Source organism: Phyllostomus hastatus, unplaced genomic scaffold, assembly GCF_019186645.2.
Source record: "Phyllostomus hastatus isolate PE091 unplaced genomic scaffold, TTU_PhHast_1.1 phas_contig_900, whole genome shotgun sequence".
Lineage (NCBI taxonomy): Eukaryota > Metazoa > Chordata > Mammalia > Chiroptera > Phyllostomidae > Phyllostomus > Phyllostomus hastatus.
The window spans coordinates 1-26187 of NW_025333985.1; the positions used below are offsets into that span (position 1 = coordinate 1).

The window sequence follows — 26187 nt, forward strand, 5'->3', positions numbered from 1 at the left end:
GTCCGGGCGCCGCAGGAGGACGGGGCAGGGGCCTCTGCGGGGTCTTCCGGGTGCTCCCTGCTGCGGCCCCTCCCCCCCACCCGGAGCCGCCTGAAGGGGAACAGCCCGGCAGCCATCCCGGTGCTTCTCTGCTGAGCCCCAGGCCCCGGGGCTCAGGGACGATCGGCCCCTCGGCCGTCTGAAGGGTGGCGCGCTTTTTTTTAAGCACCCGCTTCCTGTCTTGGCTCCACGTGGCTCCGTGGGGCACAGTTCCAAGGAAGGCGCTCTCGTGCAGCCCTGGAGCGGTCTGTGATTCCCGTCGCCATTGATCCGACCTGGAGGACCCACGCGGGCAGCCGCGTAATTGAAACCACGACACCCGGCTGCGCCGCTGCTCCGGGGCGGGGCTCGCTCCGGTCGCCTCGCTCCCCTCTCCCGACTCTGCCGCCGCTCCTCGTCCGGGCGCAGGTGGGTGCGGGGCGCTCGGGGAGGGCAACCCCTGCAGCCGGGCCGGCGTTGCCCCGGGTGGACAACATCGCGCGCAAAGTGAGAGCTCTGAGCGGGGTCCGGCGCGGGTGGGGGAGGGGGAGACCCGCCGCCTTCTGTTCTGACCTCCGGACCCCAGATGCTCTATGGAAGAGCCCGGGTGGGGGTGGGGAACAGAACGCGGAGTTCGGCTGCGCTTTGCCAGTAGCCGGGTTCCTAACACGCCCGTAATGGGCCCGGCCCTCGGCCCGTGGTTGGGGTCCCCTGGTCTCCGGGCAGCCAGTGCCCGGGCGGTCCCGGACCGCCTTCCTCCAGCCCTGCTGAGCCGAGGGTCCCAGGCGCCCCGGGCGGGGGCTGCCTCTGCTCGGCGGGGTGCCCGCCCTAGTGCAGGTGATGGTGGCGCTGGGGAACCTCAGGGGGGTCCCCAGTTTTCTGAGGGGACTGGAGACTGTCCACGTTCTGCTCGGGCCTCTGTGGAGCCTGTCTGCGGACTCCTTGCCTGCGGGTCCGTGGGGGTGTCTGTGGGGGAAGGGTGGCTGCGAATCCCGGGTGTGGGGACAGGATTCCGTGTGGAGGAGCCAGGCCGGAGCCCGGGGCGGGGCGTAGGGACGCGTTTGCAGGTGCTGCCACACCCAAACCCACCCCTTGGAGGGTGGCCAGAGACGTTCTCTTAAGAAGCCTGGTCTTTTATTTGCTAAAAATCAACTCCGTGGGACGGGGCGGACACCTGTTTCTGGACGACCAGTGCTGCCCCTGGGCACGGCCAGGAAGCTGCAGAGGTGCCCTGGGGGGAGGAGTGGGCGTGGGCTCTGGGGTGCCCACTCAGCACCCCTCTTCCCGGAGCTGCAACATCTTGAGAAGAGCTGAGGGTGAGTCAGGTCCCCAGCCCCTGGGACACATGGAGCCGGGATTCCGTCCAGAGGGTTCCAAGGAGACAGGAGCTGAGGGTTGGTGCTGTGCTGGAGACAGGCCCCCAGGTGCTGTGGCACCTCCTCAGGCAGAGGCGGCAGGGACCAGGGGAGGTCTGTGCCCTGGGCCACATCATCACCTCTGTGCCCTCCCCCCAACCCCACAGGCCCCTAAGCCGGCAGAGTCTTCGGCGTGGACCGACTCACCGAGTGCAGCCTGGGCAAACCTGGCTCCTTCACCACCCACTGCAACCCAGAGACGGCGTGCCTGCCATGTGCCCAGTGCCGGGAGGGTGAGTGGGCGCAGTGAGGCGTGGGGGTCCTTTGGTTTCTGCAGCCCGCCCTGCATCGACCTTGCTGCTAGGAATCACCTGAACGGCAGGTGTCACAGGTGAACAGGGTGACCGGGCTGCCAGGACACGTGTCTACGAGGATGACACACGTCTGTGGTGAAAGGGTCCCCCTGAGGCCCCCCCCCCCCGATTCAGGGCAGCTGTCCGAGAGAGGAACGCACAGGGTTCACCCTGCATCTCTGGGTGCCCCGCAGTCTGTGAGGGGGGCTGGGGTTCCATCACCTTCCCACCCCGCACTGCCACCAGGGCAGCGACCCTCCGCCCACAGTCCCCTGCACTGGGGGAGGGGGCTTAAATCTGAGCAGGGAGTCAGGCCAGTTAGAAAGGTGGCAGCCTCCCCCGTGACGTGTCTGCCTCAGTGAGGTATAAACCGCAAGTCATGTAAAATAAATATATTTTAGGGTTCCTCGTTTTTCTGAGGAGAAGGCCATCGGTGTTTTGACAAGGACAGCCTGAGTCTGCGCTTGGCTTTGGACAGCGAGGACGGGGTGACAGAGTTGCTCCTGCCAACCCTGAGCTCAGTGTGTCCTCCATCGTGTGTCCCCTCTTCGTCTCCTTTCTCGGTTCCTCCAGCCGTCAGGGCGCAGGCTGTCCGCTCTCTGGCTGACCTTGTTCCCGGGTGGTTTCTGCTTTCGGACGCAACCGCAGGAGGGGCTGATGACACCTCCCTCTGGTTACCCGTCACTGCTGCATGGAAGTGCACCCGTGTCCACGTTGTGTCCTGTGACCTCACTGCCTTCATTTCCACCTTCTAACGGGAGTTTGTGGGTCCTCAAACGGTCCTACGTACCGCGTCCTGCCGTCTGCAAGCAGTGCGAAGGCTCCTCCTCCCTCGGATGTGCTTGCTGTTTGTCTCTGTCTCGCGTGACCGCTGTTGCTCGGACTCCCAGTGCTCTGGTGCGGGGGGGGGGGGGTGGTGGTGGTGAGAGTGGGCGTCTGTCTTCCTCCTGATCGGAGAGAGGGAGCTTTCGGCTTCTCACTGTTGGGTGTTATGTCACGGTGTGTCTAGGAATTACGTTTTCTTTTTGTTTTTTAAGATTTTATTTATTTATTAGAGAGGGCAAGGGAGGGAAAAAGAGAGAGGGAGAACATCAATGTGTGGTTGCCTCTCACGTGACCCCCACTGGGGACCTAGCCTGCAACCCAGGCACGTGTCCTGAGTGGGAATCGAACCTGTGATGCTTTGGTTCGCAGCCCGTGCTCCGTCCACTGAGCTACGCCAGCCAGAGCACATTTTTTATTTTTAAGATTTATTTTATGTCTGTTTGGAGAGGGGATGGGAGGGAGAAAGAGAAGGAGAGACAGGTGAAGGTGTGGTTGCCTCTTGCTCACCCCCTGCTGGGGACCTGGCCCACAACCCAGGCCGGTGCCCTGAGTGGGAATTGAAGCAGTGACCCTGGGGTTCCCAGGCCGGCAGGCACGGAATCCACTGAGCCACGCCAGCCAGGGCGGGGATTATGTGTTTAATAACGTGTTTTTATTTATAATTATAATAAAATTGGCAAAAATTTATACATTGGGCTCTTGTAGGTTTTACTAATGAACAGAATTAAATATGAACCTTTGAGTTAATGCCAGTTTTTCTTTTAGAGTAACTCCTCCCATTGTAATCTGTAGAGCTAAGGACACACTTTTTCAGCCCTGGCTGGTGTGGCTCAGGGGTTCCAGTGCCGACCTGTGAACCAAACGGTGGCTGGTGGATTCCCAGTCTAGGGCACATGCCTGAGTTTCGGGCCAGGCCCCCAGTGAGGAACATGCAAGAGGCAGCCACAGGGGGTTGTTTCTCTCCCTCTCTTTTTCCCTCCCTTCCACTACCTAAAAGTAAATAATAAAATCATTAAAAAACCCAAAACTTGTTCAGGGCATTTGGTACACGAGGAGGGAAGGATAAAACCACACAAATTACCTCCAGGAGGGCAGGTCCCTTGTAGTCCAGGCACCCCGACCAGGCGAGAGCTGCAGGAGCCCATCTGCATCCGTGACCAGCTGGTGTTGTGGTGAGAGGTTGCGTTGGGCTTCTGTGAATATTTTTGACGACTCTCCCAGAGCACTGGCCCATTTCCTGATGGGTGATTTACCAGCCCACCTGCCCACACCTGCATAATGTTGAGCAGTTTATGACCAAAAACCCACGTGCCCCACCCTCCGTACTCAACCAATCTCACCCAGAGCGACTATTTTTCTTTTCTGGGTGAAAAGAGTTCACAAACGGAAACATCCTGACATCTAAGACGTGAAACAAAACGGCAGAAGCTCTGAGAGGCGTCAGAGCCGCCGAGTCCAGAGAGTGTTCAGGGCGGTGGAGGGACGTCCCCACGGGTGTCCCCCATCCAGGGGGGAGCATGTGAGGGTGACCGAAGGGCAAAGTGTGAGAATAAAAACAGAAGTTTTACAAGTAAATTCTCTTTTTGGATCGGCCCTTGAGCACATGTGGCCAAATGCATCCACAGCAGTTCACATTCATGTGCAACACAGGATGTAATTCCCATTCTAAGTTATTTAAATTTCCTTTCTTTATTTTTATACTAATACGTTAAAATGGTGTAGGATAGGAATGGGAAACAATAAATATCCTTCAAAATATGTGGAAATGTCTTCCGCATTCAGGCAACTTTAAGACTGTTAAGCATTGAGATTATTTTATTTTATTTCATTTATTTACTTTACTTATTTATATTGTTGTTTAAGTACAGTTCTCTCCATTTTCCCTAACCACTCCCCCCGAACCCAGCCATCCCCTAAAACAGATAATTTAAAGCACAGGGGGCCAAGGCCCTGGGTTTCTGCTCTACATCACTAGGGACCTGTGGGAGGGGCTGAGCAGGAGGGAGGTGAGGGGGCAGGACCCACTGGCTGCTGTGCGGAGTGCGGCCTGCAGGGGGCAACATCGGGAAAGGACTCAGAGCAGAGGGGCTTGGCTTCCTCAGAGGGTGGTCTAGGTTCCAGCACCTGGCTGGGACAGGGAAGTGTGGGCAAGTGGGGGGCTTCTGAGCAGGTTCCCACAGGAGAGCCCGGTGCTCCCTGCTGGTGAGGGATAAAGTACCTGCATTACCGCCCCACGTTTCATGGCTGATTTCCATGGAGGGATCCAAGGGGAAGAGACCCCCAGGGCACATTTGTAGAGGAGGCTCTCGGGGTCTCCAGTGATGGCGGTGGTGCCCGGGTCGGCCCTGGGCAGGCAGCCTCTCCATGTGGAATCCTCCTCCTCCTTCCAGGTGGTCCCTGCTGCCCAGCCCCTGCTGGCCTCTCTCTGTGCACAGCAGGTCAGGATGGGGAGGTGCCTGGTGCCCCGACTGCCTGCCCTCCCTGTGTGCCTCGCCGTGGTCCTGCTGCTCAGCCCCTGCTCAGGTAGGACCGGCTGTGCGTCTGTGTGTGCGCATCCTTCCCCTTCGGGCCCAGCCAGAACCCGGGACTCCGCCCACCCCTGCAAGGCCCGTCCACACCGCACCTGTGTGAGGCCTTAGTTCCCGTCTAGGTGTCTGTCACCTCACCCTCCCTGCCTGGGACACCCCCTCAGCCCCAGCTCCCTGTGACAAACCCCGTCTTCTGATGACCAGCTGAGTTTGCTGTGGTCGGACCCCCCGAGCCCATCCTGGCCATGGTGGGTGAAGACGCAGACCTGCCCTGTCACCTGTCCCCGGAGATGAGCGCTGAGATCATGGAGCTGATGTGGGAGCGACCCAGCCGCGGGCAGGTAGTGCACGTGTACGCACACGGGCAGGAGGACACGCCGGCAGAGGAGTTTCGAGGGAGAACTTCGATTTCACGAGAGGACATCACTGTGGGGAAGGCCGCTCTTTGGATTCGCAACATCAGCATCTCTGACAACGGAACCTACCTGTGTTATTTCCAAGATGGGGACTTCTCTGCAAAAGCCCAGGTGGAGCTGCAGGTGGCAGGTGAGCCTCAGGCTTGTTCCAGGCTCCTTTCCCTGGGCGGGGGCAGAGGCTGCAAACCTACCCCAGAGCACGTGGGCTGCTCACCAGCATCCGCCCCCCCCACCTCCATCTCTGCTCCTGTGAGGCCTGTGACACACCCAGGGGTCCCCCAGGGTGACTTCCGCCTGCACCCAGTACAGAGTCCCCCAGGCCGCCCACCAGTCTCAGAGGGGAGTGGAGGTCGGGGACGGGAAGGAGGAAGACACCTCCCCGCAGTGGGTGGCACGTGGGTGTTTGGGTTCAGTGTGTTCCACACTGTGGCTCTGCGACCCCCAGGTGCCCGCTGTGGTGGGTCCAGGAGACTGAGCTGCAGGGACAACACCTCTGGGGCCCAGGTCCCCCACCAAACCCCCGGGAACACACCTGTAGTTGCACAGGTTGTGTCCGTTCTTGGTGCAGCGAGGGAGGACGCTCCCCTGGGGACGGGGACACCGGGGTGGCTCAGAGAGGGGGCGTCAGGGAGGACGTGGTGCTGTTCGGGGGGATGTGGAAGCAGCGCTGAGCTCTGGGTGGGACGCGGTCAGGATGGTGCGGGTGTCACTGGTCACTCACAGCCCGCACAGGGAGGTGGGTCACTGCACACGGTTCCTGTTTCCTCTGTGCTGTCACCCACCCTTGAGTGGCCTTGATGTGGCCCTGACCCACCCCAGTGAGGAAGCGCCTTGTCCGAGGTGCTGCCCCACGAACGTGCCAGTGTCCGGGCGTCAGGGCTGCAGTTCAAGTTCTGTGGACACAGCCCTGCCCTGTCGCTATGAGTGCGGGGGGTTGGTGGAACAGGGACGGTGTGGCCCCCTGGTCTTCTCCCCATTAGGGTTCCTCCTGAGCCTGCTGTCCCTTCCTGGAGACCTCGGCTCCCCCGACAGAGCCGTCCTACAGGACTCTGTGTGTTCAGGTCCTCACTGGGCTTTCTCCCCCTGCGTGTGTTCAGGGGCCTGGGGACAGGTGGCAGTAACTCCCCGCTTCCTGGCCCTGTGTCCGCTGTCTCCATGGGAAAGGTTCCCCTCTGCACAGCCTCACTGGGGACACTTCCGGGGGGAGACCCTGGAGGGAGAGCCCAGCAGCCGGACAGTGAGGGCGGAAAGAGCCTCCCGAGGGGCCGTGCATACGAGTCACCGCTCGCGTGGCCGCAGGACACGGTGTATCTCCTCCTACTCACGGGAGGGCACAGCCCCCACAGAACAGGCAGGGACAATGGTGTACAACCCACTTAGGCTAAGGGGCACCACCTCCATGCTTGCCCAGGGAGGGGTGAGGGGCTCTGCCAGGGACCAGCCTGTCTGGGGCAGGGGGGAGGGGAGGCTGCGGCAGTCTCTAAGGGGACTTGGGGGAAGCAGCCTCTGCTCTGGCCCAGAGCCCCCTGGATCCAGCACGAGGGTCCAGCTAGGGTCAGGCAGTGGCCCCATCGGGGATCAGTCTCTGCTGCACAGCACACGCTGGGAGCAGCTCCTGGTGAGTCCCTGCTGGGCTCGTCAGTGTGGGTGCCCCTCCCTGGTGAGGAGACCCCACCAGTACAGAGGGCTCCCCACGATTCAGCTCACTTCTCCTCCCCAGCGCTGGGCTCTGATCCCCACATTGACATGGAGGCCTACGAGGCTGGAGGGGTCCGTCTGGAGTGCACGTCTGCCGGCTGGTACCCGCAGCCCCAGATCCAGTGGACAGACGCCAGGGGACACAGCTTGTCCCCTAAGGCAGCATCTGAGGCCACAGACCCCCAGGGCCATCATGCAGCCTCAGCCTCTGTGATCCTGGAAGACCGCTCTGGGGAGGGGGTCTCCTGTGTCATCAGAAACCCCCTGCTGGGCCAGGAGAGGTCAGCCAGGCTTTCCATCAGTCTGCTGCTGACCTGGGCTCCTGGGTGGTCCCTGGGGAAGGTGTGGTTGTCTGCTGCTGACCTGAGTCCCTGCGGGGCACAGAGCGGGAATGTGGGCCCCTTCCCCTGAAGTGGTTTATGTCACAGACACCTTCTGAGCTCTTCCTGCCACACACGCTGCCAGGCTGTGGGAGGTGGGGGCAGATGGGAAAGTTCAGCAAACACACCAGGAGGGGAAATAGATACATCCCAAATCTCAGTGGAAGCGCTAATGTCCTTACAACATAAAGGAACATGGTGGATAAAAGAGCAAACACGGGAATCATCAGTTCCCAGAAAGGTAAAACTCCCAGGAAGACGCCAAATCTGACGGATCAGGGAACTATTTCCCCCTGTGAATTTGGCAGCAGCAGGACAAACGAGGGGGTGGGCGCCCTCTGGTGGCGGGCTGTGGGGAGACAGCCCCGTAGCCGTCTGTGCTCCCGGTGTTGGATGGTGTTGGTGGGGGTCGGCCCCGTGCTGTGGGGGCGCAGGGCCGTCTGCACCCGAACTGCTCACTGACTGATGCAAAACCCACTTCTGGGGACCACCCACGGGCCAGCCTGCAGCCATGGGACGTGACCCCTGTGACCGGGTATTTTTAAACCAGTGACCCCGGGACAAAGGGCAGCGCCTGAGTGCCCACCAGAGGGGACTCTGTGTGCCTTGGGGGCTACCCTGGGGGATGGACACGGGCCTGCTCGCTGTGCTGGAGCGGGCAGGTCGCCGAGACACAGGACAGGACGGACACCTTGCACACCAGCCGCATAGGGGCTTTTTTCGCTGTAAAAAAGATGAAATAAAATATATTTACTTTTCAAAACTAAATGAAACCTCCATGGCAGTCACCCTGCGTCAGGCACTGCATAAGCACTAACTTCATGCTCTCCCTGATCAGGACGCAGCAACAGACGGTTACGTCATTAGTTCAAGGTCACAGCGCTGGTCGGGCAGGAGACCCGGGACTGGAACCCAGGCCCCCCAGCCCCAGAGTCCGTTCTTTGTCACCAGACTCCGCTGACTGGGCGGGACCGATAGTGGGGGGGCGTGTAGCAGGGACATCAGTGACACTATGTGTGCGTCCTCATGCTCCCTCTCATCCCATGGGGGGGAGACGTTTCAGGAAAACCGTCCTGACTGTGTGACACTGAGAGTCTGGGCACTCTGGGGACACAGAGATCCCTTCAGGGGTTGACGCTACCCCTTTGCAGGTCCGATCTTCAGGGACACACAGCCTGGGACAGCGTTCCTGCCTGAGGTGGTGCTGGTGCCTCTTATTGTGGCTCTTCTGGTGGTGGCGGTGGTGTACTTGTTGTTGCGACACTGGAAAAGGAAGAAGGCTCCGACTCAGGATGAGGACAGAGAGCATGAGGTGAGAAGGAAGCAGCGCGGGTAGAGCTGCGGGGGGGGGGGGGGTAGCGCCCAAGGTGAGGCCCAGCTGCAGGAGGTCGCCACCTCCCTACCCAGCCCTAGCCCACCAGCCAGATCCTCCTCTGCATCCCCTGGAGGGGACTTCATTTTCAGTTTATTTCCAGAGACACTGCAGGACCAGCTCGGTAAGCCCCCAGCCCTGTCCCTGCGCGTCCCCAGTGTGCGCAGCTCAGCCTTTCGGGCGGCGTCCGCTCCCGCCACTAGAACCCGGAGCGGCCGTGCTGGGGAAGACCCCACTGTGCTGGCCTAGACCTCGGGGTGCACAGGGGGGCACGGGGTTTATACAGCCTGCTGCAGCTGCAAAACGTCCTCCCCAACTCGGGGCTGAAAGACAGAACTGACCGTGTCCCGGATGTGGAGGCCACAAGTCTGACCCAGGTGTTAGGTCGGGGGTAGGGGGGCCCGGCTTCTTCCAAGGCCCTGGGAGCGGGTCCCGCCTGCCCCTGCACTCACCTTGTCTCAGATGGCCAGCCATCCTGGGTGCTCCTTGGTGTGAGCGCCCATCAGTCAGCACCGGCCTCGGTCCTCACCTGGCTTCTTCCCAGTGGGTCTGTCTCCCCATGACCCCCAATGGACACTGGACGTAGGGCCCACTCTCGTCCAGTGCGGCTCCCCCATCTGCAAAGGACACATTCCCAGGTCCCAGGGGTCTGGATGCAGCCCTGTCTTGCTGGGTTCAAACACAGCCCCCCATCTCAGACTCCCTGCAGAGTTGGGGGGCCACCCTGCACCTGACCCCACGAAGTACTTTTCTCTGCTACCACACGTCCCCAGCTGAGTTGGCAGACGAGGTGGCATTTCCCCCAGAAGTGGTTGGGGAGGGCTGCGCTGCAGGCCCCTGCCACCAAAAGTCACAGCTTTCTTCTTCAGTCACAGGGAGACACCCAGCCCAGGGTGAGTCTGCTGCCCCAGGATGCAGAGCGGGGCCCACCAGCTGCCGGCGCGGACCCCAGACCACTGCTGGAGCAGCAGGGCGCAGCCGTGCGGTCCCCTGAGGACTCTGAGGCCATTGTCGAGCTGCAGTCAGTGGTCTCTGAAGGGGGCAGGGCCACCCCGGAGAAGGTGCTGCAGACCCAGGTGCCTCTGGCGGGGGCAGATCCCCTCCACACCTCAGACCAGGTGAGGGGCTTCTGGGCAGGTGTGACGGCAGGGACACCTGCTTGTGTGACGCATGTGCCGTGTGCGTGCAGGGCGTGCGCAGTGCTGCCCTGCGTGCCCTAATTTCCCGTCCGAGTTTCCCGGTGACGGAGACACAGCCCCACAGACCAGGCAGCTTAAAGGACAGAATGTTACTGTCTCCCTGTGCTGGGGGCGGATGTTCAGGTTCCCTGGCGTTGTCCCCGTGTGCATGTCTGTGTCCCTAAAAGAGGACACTAGTCTTTTTGAGTTAGGGCCCCATCTGGACAGGTCCCACCTGTAGTGACTCAGACAAGGCCGCACTCCTGGTTGCTGGGCTTAGGACGCCCACATCTTTGGGGACAAAGTGCAGCCTGGACAGCCCCCACCACACCTGCTGTCCAAGGGAATGGTGTCTCCCCAGGGCCACCGAGACCCAGGGACCGAGATCTCCCAGGTCCCAGCCCTGGGAGGGCGCTGCCTGGAGGAGGCCCGGCTCGCCGGCTCTGTGCCCTCAGCCTCCACCGCGCACCGGCCCCCGAGGTCTCCCAGCCCCAGCGCCTCCCGTGTGCCGTGTGTGTCATCTGCAGTGGGAAGGCCTGGCGGCCATGGGTGATGGAGGCAGGGCGCACACACGGCGCCACATGTCCCTGTGGGACGGACACAGTTGCCACAACCACCAGTGTCCAGAGCACACTCACTGTCCTCCTTCCATCGGGGGCTCTATCAAGGCCGTGACAGCTGAGTAGGACCTGACGGGATGACCAGATATTCCCTACGTGACCCTCGGGAGTGGGACCCTTCAGGAAGGGGGACGGTGTGTGCAGGGTCTCAGAAGGGTGCGGAGCCTGTCCAGTGTCCACTACAGGCTGGTGTCCCTCCAGGGCAGGGCAGCAGGAAGCCCAGTGTAGGCCCGGCCCAGGCCGTGTCCTGGGGAGGGTGGCTGGGCTGTGAGCTCTCTGCCCCTTCTGAGAGGCCGGGCCCCGTCCCCAGACACTGACTGGACAGCGTGTGGAGGCCCCGCTGCCCCCGCCGGCCCCGCCCACCCGAACTCGGGCGGCTGTTTCCGCAGATTCCAGTAGGAAGCCGCCCCGGAGTCTCTTCCTGAAAGTTTTATTCCCTTTTCTCTGCAGGAATATGAAGAAAAGTATGTTTTGAAGGATGGGTCCCCTGAGGGTAAGTCCCCCAAAACCTTCCTTTGTAGTGACTGTTGAGGTGTGACATCACGACCCAAAGTCCTCCCTTCTGGGAAGCGGGACTCTGGGCCCCCAGGCAGCTCAGGGACGTCCCGTGGGCATCAGACTCGCGGTCCGATACTCACTGCAGACAGGAGGGCACACGGGCCTCCGTCCAGTGTCACCTCTGCCCGTGAGGACAGACGCAGGCGGCCCTGCGTTACTGCGCATCCACGTTTTGAGCAGGAACGTGAGTGGCCGGTAGGAAGGCCTGGGTGACCCAGGCCTGGTGAGGCCCCGGGGGCTGCGGCGCTGCTGTCAGTGGGATGAGGGTGAGGGTTTCCTGTGGTACCAGCGACAGGCCGTGTGCTGCTTGTACTCTCGTCCTCTGACAGCTCAGGGGGACCCCCCACGTGGCAGATCCAAAGGTCAGACAGCGGGAGCCCAGCGAGGTTACAGACCTCACCCCTGCTGCCCACACAATCTCTCTGGTCCTGGGGGTCAGGAGGGGCCGCCTCCGTGGACACCTCACCCCCCGGGGCTTCCCCCCCTGGGGCCCCGCAGGCCCCTCTGCCGGGCTCCCTGGCTCCGTGTGAATGAGCGTCAGGCCTGTCAGGAGCCCGGCCGGGTCGTGTCCTACCGCACTCTCCTGTCCTCCTGCCTGGTCCCTTTTGCGAGGGCAGCCTGGACGCCCAGGGCCTCCTGCAGACCCTGGACCTGGTTGCCAGCTGGGACCCCCACAGCGCACAGCACACGCCACACCTGCCTTTCAGGGCCGAGGCCAAGTCTCACTCCGTGATTTTCTCTTTTCAGCCACGAGCAGGATCTACTCCGAATGCGGGCAGGAGGTTCCCCAATCTAGCTGGAGGAGGTTCATGAGGTTCGCGGGACTGGAGGAGAACGACCTTGTCACCTGTGAGCACGGGGACCCGGGGACCCTGGCGGAGCAGCACCACAGGACACTGCCGCGCTGGCAGAGCGAGCTGGGGCGCACCGCGTCCCCCTGCGGGCTCGTGGCGGCCCTCCGTGAGATGCAGCTGCGGGAGTGTCTGGAGAATGTTAGCAACGAGCTGGTGCTGAAGGTATCTTAGGTCGTGAGGACGCAGAGCCCCGAACTGGAGTCAGCTCCTTTGGCAACGACTGGGACTTAGCAGCATCCTGGGTGCTGACCTTCCCCAGGTCCCTTCCCGTGGGCGCCTTCACAGATCCCAGGTGGGACGGAGCCCCTTCCGTGTCCAAGGAGCTTCTTCGGGAAGCTTCCGACGGGTAGGACCATGCAAGGTGGGGTACCCTCTGCCTGCAGCCCATGTGCCCTACAGGCTGCCCCTGAGGGGACTCCGGGCGTCCTGAGTTGCTCAGGAGGGACCCACTGGCTGTGTTCGGTGGGCCCGAGAGCTGTGGCCTCCTCCAGAAACAGAGGCCAGGAGGGCTGGCTGGTCCTGGGTGTGACCCCAGCAGCTCTTTTGTTGATCTCTCAGGCACTGCGATGTCCCCGGCTTCCACTTGGGAGTGCCATACCAGGGTGACACTTATAAGTCACTCCATGACAGACAAGCCAGGGGGCACTCAGCTGTCACTAGGTTAGCTGGGGTGGGGCATGGAGACAATTACTGTAACATGCCATCTATGGAGGCCTTTGTACAGTTCTTTACACATTTAAGCATAGGTGCTTTTACAGTTTTATTTATGTGTTAACATTTCTCTAACATAGTGTTTTCATGTTTGCAAAATTTTTTACCCCAATAAAATTTATATTCTAAATGGTGTTGTCTGTCATTCCTGTTCGGTGGGCAACTTCGGGTATGTTGTCCTGGAAGGGGACGTGGTGCACAGAGAGTCAGGGGAGCTGAGGGTGTGGTTTGTGGGTGCAGGGCCCCGAATCGGGGACCAAAGGCCGGAGTGGCCTCTTGTCCGGGTTGTGGTGTCCCCGGGGCCTCCATCGCTGGGAATGGCAGCACCGTCCGTCCAGCGCTCCCCTGAGAACGCGCCCGCCCTGCCCCCTCCTCAGTCGCCCCGAGCAGCACCCGTCCTTGGAGGTGCTCACCCGGGGCCCCCCACTCCCGTGGGGCGCCGAGCACCTTCAGCTCCCACGCAGTCCCTCAGCGAAGTCCACGCCACTCCAGCCAGCCTGTCCCGTCCACACCCTTGGGCGTCATCCCCACAGGCATCTCCTCCCGAGTCCCCCCACCCCAGGGAGTCCCTCCCAGACCTGTGTGCCCAGCCCCCTAGGCCCCGCCTCCCTCCACGCTGCTGCCCGTCACTGACTCAGCTTCTGTCCACTCTGGCTCCCCTCCGGCCTCCCGAGTCCAGTCTCCTCCACTGCAGCTGGATTGGGCGTCTGAGCACAGATCTGGCCTCCACCCTCCCCGCCACCCACCCTTACCCCACCCTGGGGAGGGTCTCTGCCATTCCTGATTCGTTTAGGGGAACTGGCAGCCCCAGCCCGCACCTCAAATCCCAAACTCTTGCTGGCGTTGCTGCGTGGGTCCCGTGGTCACGCTGAGTTTGTCAGCATCTTGCCTTCTCCTGGGGTCACTTGCAGGACAGTCCACTCGGCCTGGAACACACGCCCCCGTCCACCCCCCAGTCCCTTCCTCTCAGCCTGCTTGGAACTGGTCTTCTGTCGAGGGCCAGCCCATTGCAGCCCCAGGGGCGGATCTCTGACCGTCTGGCTGGGGGGTTGTCCCCCACACCACGGGGGTCATGCTGACTTCAACAGCCCATGCACGAGATGACCTGTCCCTGAGGCCTGCGTCTCCTCAGAGGGACTTCGACCTCTGCCCCTCGCCCTGTGCGGGGCCTCATCGAGGGACTGTCCTCCCCAGCACCCTGCGTGATCCCAGGGACAAGGCTCCAGTGCGCCGGCCACGTCCACCTGTACACCCCAACTCCCAGCATGCCGCGGGACGGTGGTGTTGAAGCCCCAGGCGGTTGCCTAGCGACCGGACCTGTTCCCTAGGCGAACCAAGGGCTGGGCGGGGTGGGGCAGGACTGTCAGTCCCACCAAGCGCACCAGATTCTGGGAATGAGTCCCTGTGGTTTGGGGTCCAGGATTACTGGGACGGCGGGATGCTCCCAGGAGCAGGGTGAGTGCTAACAACAAGGCATTCGAGGGGTGACCCCAGCCGGAGGGGCTGGCCCCCGGGTCAGACAGGGGTCACCCCGGTCCTGTTGGGCCTGAGTCCTCCGGTGTCTTGGTGGGCCGCCCTCTGGGCCCGGTGTGGCCGGAGACTCGGGGGAGACGCCTGCCTCTGATGCGGAGGGGAGACCGCCTGTCCCCAGCAGACTGGGCCTCAGCTCGGGACACCCTTTTGGGATTGAGGCCCTGCCCCGCGAGACCATCGCCTGCCCAGCCTCAGCCGCCCCTTGGGCTGTGCCAGGGTCCTCTTGCGCCTCTACCCGTGATGGTCCCATGTGGCCCCATCCGGGCCTCGCCCTGCTGCCCCAGCTGGACCTCGGGGACAGGCCGAGCGTGAGGGGTACTTGGTCCTCCGCCTGGCCGGGTGTCATCCGGGGGTGGGCGGAGGGAGCCCGAGCTTGGCAGTTAGGAAAATGGGGCTGCAGAAGCCTGTGGTGTTACAGGGTGCAGCCAAGACAGGGGACCCCAAATAGGCATTTGAAATGGGGTCCAGAACTCAAGGTGTCCAGGAGATTTTAAGGTGTCTTCACCCCTTCCCCCACAGGTGTGAGTTGGGGGAAGGGGCACACAGAGCAAGAACATGCAGGGCAGCTTTGCAGCTAATCCATGGGGTGGTCATTTAGCATACCTATAGCGTTTGGCTGGTCACTTAGATATGCTAAATAGCTATGGCCATGCTCAAGGCCAGGGGGATGGAAAGGGACCTCCCCCACAAGATGGGACCTGGGGGGAAGGTCCCCTGAGTTACAGCGCCTGCGTGGGAGCTGGGAGAAGATTGGCTCCATGACATGGGGTGACACCTGTCCAGACCCACGATAGTGACCAGAAAAGCTGGAGAAGACAGCAGATTGGGCAAGTGTGCCCAAGTGTACGAGGAGTCGGAAATGGGGCTGTAGAAGATTGGCTCGGGGGATTTAAACCCAGACCCGGCAGCCATTGGCAGAGAACCACGCGGCCTGGGTAGAGTGGGGACTCTCCCTTCCTGCAGCCCTGAGAGAGAGAGAACCACACGGCCTGGACAGAGTGGGGACTCCCATGGCCCTGGGAGAGAGGACCACGTGCCTTTGCCAGAGTGGGGACCCCCGCAGCTTTAGAAGGGGGAACCGCCACCTGGTTTTAGCAGAGATCCCGGAGACTCAGCGGAGGGTGCCGGGAACCCAGGGAGGTCTCCCAGTCGAGATGGAGTACTAACTGGGAAGAACCAGAGGACTGCCTGAGCCATGGACTTCTATTTCCTTTCCTGAGATACAGTACTCTGGACTGGGCAAAGGGGGAAGGAAGGAAGGACTGTGTGTTTGTGGGTGGTTTTAGGGACTTTAGGATTTTTGATAAAGACATTAGGTCACTACTTGAAGTTTGTATAGCATTAAATAAACATTTCCTTTCCTTTTCACGAATCTCTGGCATTGACAGACATCTTTCCTTGGGCGGCAGACATAACGGATCCGGGGCTTCTTTCAATAATAGTATATCGTCCCAGGCCCCCCTTGTTTGCTCTGTAACAGGGGGACAGGGATCACATGAAAGGACCAGGATTTTATGACGGCGTTCTTCGCGGCAGGCAAACCGTGCATTTGGGCGTCAGGACCCCTTTATTGGCCGGGAGGGTTGGGTGAGCAGCCCTGGCAGCACTGCGGTAGACGGGGGTGTCTGCAGGCTGGTTCCCCGGGACCCACAGATTCCTGACAGTCTGGAGCAAACTTCCCTCAGGAACACGGTGCACGTGGGTGTGTCCCCTGGCTGGGGGAAGTGAGAGGCCAGCCCTTCTGAGACACCCCCAGCCGCCAGTGCCCCCAGTTCAGGCTGTGCAACACCCTCGGCCCCTGTGGTCCCCCTGCTCCCAAGGGCATGCTGGGCCTCCAGGTGGGGGCTTGGAGATGCAGGAGGCACCCAGGTGACAGGCTGCTGAGCCACTCCAGCACCCACCGTCAGGGCACCCAGCACACCACAGACAAGGGTTCCTGGTGGCCAGCACCGTCCCCAACCACAGCTGGGGTTCACAGCCGGATTGGGGAGCAGGCAGGGTGGGCTGGGCCCCAGCGGCAGGGGATGGAAAGGCCTCATCAATGGTGGGCCTGGGACAGGCTGTCCGGGTGGAAAAGGGCAGCTGGGTTCCTGTCATTTCTCCAGTGAAGTGTGTTCTTGGTTAATTTTCACCGTGAACCATGTTGTTGTGGTGTTTCATTCCTTTTTGTGGCTTCAGAATTTGAGCTTTTCGGAGCCTTGGTGAGAGGCGCCCTGTTGTGCACCATGAGGCCCGGGACAGGACCCAGGAATTCTGGATGACTGACAGGCTTTCCTGTCCGAACCCTTAACCTTGGGACATCTCCCAGACACTGTCCTTTCCCTGGACACAGCCCGCAGGTGCCCGGGCAGAGGGCGGTGGCCCGATGTGCCTGCAGAACCAGCTGGGCAGTGACACTTCCGACTTTACTGACACGGCCGCCACCTCCGGCTCCTCAGTGACGTCGGCCCCCCTGTCCAGAGTGTGTAGAGTGCAGCATGAAGAGATTTGGGGCAATCTGGGAGGTAGTACGTGTAGTTAACAACGTGGTATTGTGCATGTAAAATGTCATTAGGCCCTGGCTTGTATAGCTCAGTGGACTGAGTGCCGGCCTGGGAACCCACGGGTCACTGGTTCGTTTCCCAGTCAGGGCACATGCCTGGGTTGCGGGCCAGGTCCCCAGTAAGGCGTGCCCGAGAGGCAGCCACACATTGATGTTTCTTTCTATTTCTCCCTCTCTGCCCCTCTCTCTAAACATAAAAATCTTTTTAAAAAATGTTGTTAAGGTAGATTTCATGTAAAGCTTTTTTATGCTAAGAAAAGGGGAAGCAGAGGGTAACATTCAGAGGTCCTGGGTATGTTTATGACGCCCTGTGGTGGCAGTACCATGGGAGAACACACGTGTGCAAACCTGTCACATCGTATACGTGAAACACATGCAGTGCCAGGCCCCCACAGGTACACTGCCCGGCACACACGCTTTGGGACCAGAGCGACTCTAAACACCAGCAGTCTGGTTACTGCCCAGGATGTCTGGGAACGTCCCCCCACCCCCCCCACCCCCCCCACCCCCCGCCCCAGCCCTGCCCGGGAAAGAGTTTGTCAGTCAGATTGGTTTGTGCGGACAGACCTGGAAGGAGTTGCCAATGGCGGGATGCAGCCGCTCTCCTCGAGCTCCAGGGAGGCTCAGGGGCAGTTATCACTGAGGTTGAGGGGATGTTTTTAGTAAGGCTGAGGGCCCGTTTCAGGGATGCTGAGGGGCACTTTTCAGGGAGGCTGAGAGGCAGTTTCCAAGGAGGCTGAGGAGCAGATTTCACGGAGGCTGCGGGGAGGATTTCATGGAGGATAGGATCAGTTTTCAGCAAGGCTGAGGTTCCGTTTCTAGAGAGGCCATGGGGCACTATTTAGGGAGGCTGAGGGTAGTTATCACGCAGGCTCAGAGAAGGACATCAGCTAGGCTAAGGAGAGGTTTTCAGCCACAATATTGGTCACTTTTCACCCAGGCTGAGGGCCAATTATTACAGGAGTCATGGGAACTATTTAGGGAGGCCTAGGTCCAGTGCTCAGGGAGGCTGAGGGGGAGTTTTCAGGGAGGCTGAGGGGCAGTTTTCAGTGAGGCGGACAAGGATTTTTCAGGTAGGTTCAGGTAGTTTTCAGAGAGGGAGAAGGGCTATTTAAGAGAGGTTGGGAGCAGTTTTCAGGGAGGCTGAGGGACACATTTCAGGGAGGCTGAGGGGCAGTTTTTGCAGAGGCTGAGGTGTAGTTTGCAGACAGGAGGCAGTTTACAGAGAGGCTGCACGGCAGGTTTTATAGAGGCTGTAGGGCAGGTTCTGTAGAGGCTGGGGGCAGTATTCACAAAGGATGAGGTGTAGTTTTCAGGGAGGCTGAGGGGCAGTTTTAAGGAAGGCTGTGGGGCAGATTTCAGAGATGCTGTTGGTCATTTTCACAGAGGCTGTGGGGCAGTTTTGTGAGAGTTTGAGGGGCAGATTTCAGAGAAGCTGCAGGGCAGTTTTCAGGGAGGCCCACAGGTAGTTTTGAGGGAAGCTGAGGGGCAGTTTTCAGGGAGGCTGTGGGGCAGGTGTCAGAGAGGCTGAGGGTCAGGTTTCTGAGAGACTGAGCGGCACTTTTCAGAGACACTGTGGGGCAGATTTCAGGGAGGCTGTGGGGCAGTTTTCACAGAGGATGAGGGGCCGTTTTCACAGAAGCTGTGGTATAGTTATCAGGGAGGCTGATGGGTAGTCTTCACAGAGGCTGTGGTGTAGAGTTCAGGGAGACTGAGGGGGAGTTTTAAGAGAACCTGAGGGGCACTTTTGAGGGAGGCTGACGTGTAGTTTTCACGGAGACTGAGGGGCAGTTTTTAGAGAGGCTGTGGGGCAGGTTTCAGGGAGGCCAAGGGCCAGTTTTCAAGGAGGCTGAGCGGCAGTTTTCGCAGAGGCTCTGGGGCAGTTTTCAAGGAGGCTGATGGCCATTTTTCACAGAGCCTGAGTTGTAGTTTTCAGAGAGACTATGGTGCAGTTTCAGGGAGGCCGATGTGTAGTTTTCACTCAGACTGAGGGGCAGTTTTCAGATAGTTCTCAGCGAGGCTGAGGGGCAGTTTTGACGGAGGCCTGGGGCAGTTTTCAGGGACGCTGAGGGGTAGTTTTCAGGCACGCTGAGGGCCAGTTTTCAGAGTCTGAGTTGTAGTTTTCAGGGAGACTATGGTGCAGTTTTCAGGGAGGTTGATGTGTAGTTTTCACGGAGACTGAGGGGCAGTTTTCAGAGAGTTTGAGAGGCACTTTTCAGAGTGTCAGGGGCAGTCTTCACAGAGGCTGTGGTGTAGTTTTCACGGAGACTGAGGGGCAGTTTTTAGAGAGGCTGAGGGGCAGTTTTCGGAGAGGCTGAGGTGTAGTTTGCAAAGAGGCAGTGGGTCAGTTTTCACAGAGCCTGCGTTGTAGTTTTCAGAGAGACTATGGTGCAGTTTTCCCAGAGGCTGATGTGTAGTTTTCACCGAGACTGAGGGGCAGTTTTCGAGAGGCTGAGGGGCAGTTTTCACAGAGGCTGAGGTGTAGTTTTCAGGGAGGCTGTGGGGCAGGTTTCAGAGATGCTGTGGGGCCGTTTTCAGAGAGTTTGAGGGGTATGTTTCAGAGAAGATGGGCGGCAGTTTTCAGGGAGGCCCACAGCTAGTTTTGAGGGAGGCTGAGGGGCAGTTTTCAGGGAGGCTGTTGGGCAGGTGTCAGAGAGGCTCAGGGTCAGTTTTTAGACAGACTGAGGGGCACTTTTCAGAGACACTGTGGGGCAGATTTCAGGGAGGCTGAGGGGCAGTTTTCACAGAATTTGAGGGGCACTTTTCAGACAGGCTGAGAGGCAATCTTCACTGAGACTGAGGTGTAGTTTTCAGGGAGGCAGAGGGTCCGTTTTGAAGGAGGCTGATGTGTAGTTTTCCCGGAGACTCAGGCGCAGTTTTCAGAGAGGCTGAGGGGCAGTTTTCAGGTAGGCTGAGGGCCGTTTTCAGGAAGCCTGTGGGGCAGGTTTCAGAGATGCTGTGGGACCATTTTTGAGAGGCTAAGGAGGGGGCTTCACAGAGGCTGTGATGTCGTTTGAGGGAGACTGAGGGGGACTTTTAAGAGAACCTGAGGGGCAGTTTTCAGGGAGGCTGAGGTATAGTTTTCAACGAGGCAGCGGGGCAGTTTTCACAGAGCCTGCGTTGTAGTTTTCTGAGAGACTCTTGTGAAGGTTTCAAGGCGGCTGATGTGTAGTTTTCACTGAGACTGATGGGCAGTTTTTGAGAGGCTGAGGGGTAGTCTGAAGTCTGAGGGGCTGTTTTCAGGCAGGCTGAGGGGCAGTTTTCACAGAAGCTGAGGCGTAGTTTGCAGTTATGGGGCAGTTTACAGAGAGGCTTTGGGCAGGGTTTGGAGCAGCTGTGGGGCAGTTTTCAGGGAGACGCAGGGGCAGTTTCAGAGAGGCCGATGTGTAGTTTTCACTGAGAGTGTTGGGCAGTTTTCAGAGAGTTTGAGGGACACTTTTCAGAGAGTCTAAGGGGCAGTCTTCACAGAGGCTGTGGTCTAGTTTTCAGGGAGGCTGAGGGGCAGGTTTCAGAGAAGCTGCAGGGCAGTTTTCAGGGAGACCCACAGGTAGTTTTGAGGGAGGCTGAGGGGCAGTTTTCAGGGAGGCTGTGGGGCAGGTGTCAGAAAGACTGAGCGGCACTTTTCAGAGACACTGTGGGGCAGTTTTCACAGAGGCTGAGGGTCAGTTTTCACAGAGGCTGATGTGTAGTCTTCACAGAGGCTGTGGTATAGTTTTCAGGGAAGCTGAGGGGCAGTTTTCACAGAGGCTGTGGTCTAGTTTTCAGGGAGGCTGATGGGTAGTCTTCACAGAGGCTGTGGTGTAGAGTTCAGGGAGACTGAGGGGGAGTTTTAAGAGAACCCAAAGGGCAGTTTTGAGGGAGGCTGACGTGTTGTTTTCACGGAGACTGAGGGGCAGTTTTCAGATAGTTTGAGGGGTGGTTTTCAGAGAGGCTGAGGGGCAGTTTTGAGGGAGGCCTGGGGCACTTTTCAGGGACCCTGAGGGGTAGTTTTCAGGGAGGCTGAGGGCCAGTTTTCACAGAGTCTGAGTTGTAGTTTTCAGGGATACTATGGTGCAGTTTTCAGGGAGGTTGATGTGTAGTTTTCATGGAGACTGAGGAGCAGTTTTCAGAGTTTGAGGGGCACTTTTCAGAGTCTCAGGGACAGTTTTCACAGAGGCTGTGGGGCCGTTTTCAGGGAGGCTGGGGGGCAGTTTTCAGGGACGCTGAGGGGCAGTCTTCACAGAGGCTGTGGTGTAGTTTTCAGGGAGACAGGGGGACTTTTAAGAGAACCTGAGGGCCAGTTTTCAGGGATTCTGCGGTGTTGTTTTCACGGAGACTGAGGGGCCCTTTTTAGAGAGGCTGAGGGGCAGTTTTCACAGAGACTGAGGTGTAGTTTGCAGACAGTTAGGGGGCAGTTTACAGAGAGGCTGCAGGGCAGGTTTTGTAGAGGCTGTGGGGCAGTTTTCACAGAGGCTGAGGAGTGGTTTTCAGGGAAGCTGAGGGGCAGTTTTCAGGGAGGCTGTGGGGCAGATTTCACAGAGGCTGTGGGGCAGGTTTCAGGGAGGCCAATGGGCCAGTTTTCAGGGAGGCTGAGGGGCAGTTTTTGCAGAGGCTGAGGGGCAGTTTTCAGGGAGGCTGTGGGGCCGTTTTCACAGAGTCTTTGGGGCAGTTTTGAGAGAGTTTGAAGGGCAGATTTCAGAGAAGCTGCAGGGCAGTTTTCAGGGAGGCCCACAGATAATTTTGAGGGAAGCTGAGGGGCAGTTTTCAGGGAGGCTGTGGGGCAGGTGTCAGAGAGACTGAGCGGCACTTTTCAGAGACACTGTGGGGCAGATTTCAGGGAGGCTGTGGGGCAGTTTTCACAGAGGCTGAGGGTCAGTTTTCACAGAGGATGAGGGGCAGTTTTCACGGAGGCTGTGGTGTAGTTTTCAGGGAGACTGAGGAGGAGTTTTAAGAGAACCTGAGGGGCAGTTTTGAGGCAGGCTGAGGTGTAGTTTTCACGGAGACTGAGGGGCAGTTTTCAGGGAGGCTGTGGAGCAGATTTCACAGAGGCTGTGGGGCAAGTTTCAGGGAGGCCAAGGGCCAGTTTTCAGGGTGGCTGAGCGGCAGTTTTCACAGAGGCTCTGGGGCAGTTTTCAGGGAGACGCAGGTGCAGTTTTCACAGTGCCTGAGTTGTAGTTTTGAGAGAGACTATGGTACAGTTTTAGGGAGGCCGATGTGTAGTTTCCATGGAGACTGAGGGGCAGTTTTCAGAGAGTTTGAGGGGCACTTTTCAGAGAGTCTCAGGGGCAGTTTTCACAGAGGCTGTGGTCGAGTTTTCAGGGAGGCTGAGGGGCAGTCTTCACAGAGGCTGTGGTGTACCTTTCAGGGAGACTAAGGGGCAGTTTTCAAGGAGGCTGAGGTGTAGTTTTCTCAGAGACTGAGGGGCAGTTTTCAGAGATGCTGAGGGGCAGTTTTGACAGGCTGAGGGGCAGTTATCAGAAAGGCTGAGCGGCAGTCTTCACACAGGCTGTGGTGTAGTATTCAGGGAGACTTAGGGGCAGTTTTTAGAGAGCCTGTGGGGCAGATTTCACAGAAGCTATGGGGCTGTTTTCAGGGAGGCCAAGGGCCAGTTTTCAGAGAGTCTGAGGGGCAGTTTTCACAGGCTGAGGTGTAGTTTGCAGACAGTTAGGGGGCAGTTTACAGAGAGGCTGCAGGGCAGGTTTTGTAGAGGCTGTGGGGCATTTTTCACAGAGGCTGAGGTGTGGTTGTCAGGGAGGCTGAGGCGTAGTTTTAAGAGAAGCTGCGGGGCAGTTTTGAGAGAGGTGGAGAGGTAGTTTTCAGGCAGCCTGAGGGTCAGTTTTCAGGGAGACTGAGGGCACTTTACTAAGAGCCTGTGGGGCAGATTTCAGGAAAGCTGAGGGGCAGTCTTCACAGAGGCTGTGGAGGTGGTTCAGGGAGGCTGAGGAGCAGTTTTCAGGGAGGCTGAGCGGCAGTTTTCGCAGAGGCTCTGGGGCAGTTTTCACAGAGCCTGAGTTGTAGTTTTCAGAGAGACTATGGTGCAGTTTCAGGAAGGCCGGTGTGTAGTTTTCACGGAGACTGAGGGGCAGTTTTCAGGGAGGCCTAGGGCCAGTTTTCACAGAGTCTGAGTTGTAGTTTTCAGGGAGATTATGGTGCAGTTTTCAGGGAGGTTGATGTGTAGTTTTCACGGAGACTCTTGGGCAATTTTCAGAGTTTCAGGGACAGTTTTCAGAGAGGCTGAGGGGCAGTTTTCACTGAGGCTGTGGGGCAGGATTCAGGGAGGCCAAGGGCCAGTTTTTGAGAGGCTGAGAGGCGGTTTTCAAGAGGCTGAAGAGCAGTCGTCACAGAGCCTGCGTTGCAGTTTTCACAAAGAATATCCTGCCGTTTTCCCAGAGGCTGATGTGTAGTTTTCACCGAGACTGAGGGGCAGCTTTCGAGTGGCTGAGGGGCAGTTTTCACAGAGGCTGAGGTTTAGTTTTCAGGGAGACTGACGGGCAGTTTTAAGAGAGGCTGAGGGGCAGTTTTCAGAGATGCTGTGGGTCGTTTTCACAGAGGCTGTGTGGCAGTTTTGAGGGAGGCCTGGGGCAGTTTTCACAGAGGCTGTGGTATAGTTTTCAGGGAGGCTGAGGGGCAGTTTTGACAGAGGCTGAAGGGCAGTTTTCAGGGACGCTGAGGGGCAGTCTTCACAGAGGCTGTGGTGTAGTTTTCAGGGAGACAGGGGGACTTTTAAGAGAACCTGAGGGGCAGTTTTCACGGATTCTGAGGTGTAGTTTTCACGGACACTGAGGGGACATTTTTAGAGAGGCTGAGGGGCAGTTTTCGGAGAGGCTGAGGTGTAGTTTGCAAAGAGGCAGTGGGGCAGTTTTCACAGAACCTGCGTTGTAGTTTTCAGAGAGACTATGGTGCAGTTTTCCCGGAGGCTGATGTGTAGTTTTCACCGAGACTGAGGGGCAGTTTTCGAGAGGCTGAGGGGCACTTTTCACAGAGGCGGAGGTGTAGTTTGCAGTTAGGAGGCAGTTTACAGAGAGGCTGCAGGGTAGGTTTTGTAGAGGCTATAGGGCAGTTTTCACAGAGGCTGAGGTGTGGTTTTCAGGGAGGCTGAGGGGCAGTTTTCAGGGAGATGGTAGGGTAGATTTCACAGAGGCGGTAGGGCAGGTTTCAGAGAGGCCAAGGGCCAGTTTTCAGGGAGGATGAGCTGCAGTTTTCGCAAAGGGTCTGGGGCAGTGTTCATGGAGGCTGATGGCCATTTTTCCCAGAGGCTAAGGTGTAGTTTTCAGAGAGACCTTGGTGCAGTTTCAGGGAGGCCGCTGTGTAGTTTTCAAGGAGACTGAGGGGCAGTTTTCAGATAGTTTGAGGGGTGGTTTTCAGAGAGGCTGAGGGGCAGTTTTGAGGGACGTTGAGGGGCAATCTTCACAGAGGCTGGGGTGTAGTTTTCAGGGAGACAGGGGGACTTTTAAGAGAACCTGAGGGGTAGTTTTCAGAGATTCTGAGGTGTAGTTTTCACGGAGACTGAGGGCCCATTTTTAGAGAGGCTGAGGGGCATTTTTCGGAAGGCTGAGGTGTAGTTTGCAAAGAGGCAGTGGGGCAGTTTTGAGAGAGTTTGAGGGGCAGATTTCAGAGAAGCTGCAGGGCAGTTTTCAGGGAAGCCCACAGGTAGTGTTGAGGGAGGCTGAGGGGCAGTTTTCAGAGAGACTGAGCAGCACTTTCAGAGACACTGTGGGGCAGATTTCAGGGAGGCTGTGGGGCAGTTTTCACAGAGGCAGAGGTGTAGTTTGCAGAGAGGTAGGAGGCAGTTTACAGAGAGGCTGCAGGGCAGGTTTTGTAGAGGCTGTGGGGCAATTTTCACAGAGGCTGAGGTGTGGTTTTCAGGGAGGCTGAGGGGCAGTTTTGAGGGAGGCTGAGGGGCAGTTTTGAGGGAGGCCTGGGGCAGTTTTCAGGGACCCTGAGGGGTAGTTTTCAGGGAGGCTGAGGGCCAGTTTTCACAGAGTCTGAGTTGTAGTTTTCATGGAGACTATGGTGCAGTTTTCAGGGAGGTTGATGTGTAGTTTTCACGGAGACTGAGGGGCAGTTTTCAGAAAGTTTGAGGGGCACCTTTCAGAGAGTCTCAGGGGCAGATTTCACAGAGGCTGTGGAGCAGGTTTCAGGGAGGCCAAGGGCCCGTTTTCAGGGAGGCTGAGCACAGTTTTCGCAGAGGCTGAGGTGTAGTTTTCAGGGAGACTGAGGGGCAGTTTTAAGAGAGGCTGTGAGGCAGCTTTCAGAGATATTGTGGGGCCGTTTTCACAGAGGCTGTGGGGCAGTTTTCAGAGAGTGTGAGGGGCAGATTTCAGAGAAACTGCAGGGCAGTTTTCAGGGAGGCCCACAGGTTGTTTTGAGGGAGGCTGAGGGACAGTTTTCAGGGAGGCTGTGGGGCAGGTGTCACAGAGGCTGAGGGCCAGTTTTTTAAAGTCTGAGGGGCGGTTTTCAGCAGGCTGAGGGGCAGGTTTCAGGGAAGCTGAGGGGCAATTTCATAGAGCATGTGTTGTCGTTTTCAGGGAGGCTGAGGGGCAGTCTTGAAAGAGGCTGTAGGTAGTTTTCAGGGAGACTGAGGGGGAGTTTAAAGAGAGGTTGAGGGTCAGTTTTCAGAGAGGCCGAGGGGTACCTTTCAGGGAATGTCAGGGGCAGTTTTCAGGGAGGCTGTGGAGAAGGTTTCAGAGATGCTGTGGGGCCGTTTGCACAGAGGCTGTGGGGCAGTTTTCAGAGAGTTTGAGGGGTATGTTTTAGAGAAGCTGGGGGCAGTTTTCAGGGTGGCTGTGGGGCAGGTTTCAGAGATGCTATGGGTCCGTTTCACAGAGGCTTGGGGCACTTTTGAGACAGTTTGAGGTGCAGATTTCAGAGAAGCTGTGGCGCAGTTTTCAGGGAGGCCCACAGGTAGTTTTGAGGGAGGCTGAGGGGCAGTTTTCATGGAGGCTCAGGTGTAGTTTGCAAAGAGGCAGTGGGGCAGTTTTCAGGCAGGCTGTGGGGCAGGTTTCAGAGATGCTGTGGGGCCGTTTCACAGAGGCTTCGGGCACTTTTGAGACAGTTTGAGGGGCAGATTTCAGAGAAGCTGTGGGGCAGTTTTCAGGGAGGCCCACAGGTAGTTTTCAGGGAGGCTATGGGGCAGATTTCACAGAGGCTGTGGGGCAGGTTTCAGGGAGGCCAAGGGCCAGTTTTCAGGGAGACTGAGAGGCAGTTTTTGCAGAGGCTGAAGGGCAGTCTTCACAGAGGCTGAGGTGTAGTTTTCAGAGAGACTGA

The 26187-nt window shown here is 58.5% G+C and overlaps 1 protein-coding gene and 1 long non-coding RNA gene across 3 annotated transcripts; both read left to right on the forward strand.

Annotated features, from left to right (window-relative positions):
• Positions 1-88: 88 nt before the first annotated feature.
• On the forward strand, positions 89-5004 carry LOC123827869. 2 transcript variants are annotated; one of them, XR_006787366.1, is made up of 3 exons: positions 89-447; positions 1541-1666; positions 4942-5004. It is a non-coding gene; the product is annotated as an uncharacterized LOC123827869 (long non-coding RNA). The 2 variants fall into 2 exon arrangements; XR_006787365.1 differs by lacking the exon at positions 4942-5004 and adding an exon at positions 2128-2611.
• Positions 5005-5018: 14 nt separating this feature from the next.
• LOC123827870 lies at positions 5019-12996 on the forward strand. The gene is made up of 6 exons (XM_045852319.1): positions 5019-5074; positions 5284-5625; positions 8725-8885; positions 9815-10063; positions 11194-11236; positions 12049-12996. Exons 2-6 carry the CDS (start codon positions 5325-5327, stop codon positions 12324-12326), a joined length of 1032 nt encoding a protein of 343 aa, XP_045708275.1. The 5' UTR covers positions 5019-5074; positions 5284-5324; the 3' UTR covers positions 12327-12996.
• Positions 12997-26187: the final 13191 nt, after the last annotated feature.

Excerpts from the sequence above, each read along its gene's own strand:
- LOC123827870 (XM_045852319.1), top strand. The coding sequence starts at position 5,325 with ATGGTGGGTGAAGACGCAGACCTGCCCTGTCACCTGTCCCCGGAGATG. Across the intron at positions 10,064-11,193 it reads CCCTCCACACCTCAGACCAG|GAATATGAAGAAAAGTATGT; the intron begins GTGAGGGGCTTC and ends TTTTCTCTGCAG. Across the intron at positions 11,237-12,048 it reads GAAGGATGGGTCCCCTGAGG|CCACGAGCAGGATCTACTCC; the intron begins GTAAGTCCCCCA and ends TTCTCTTTTCAG.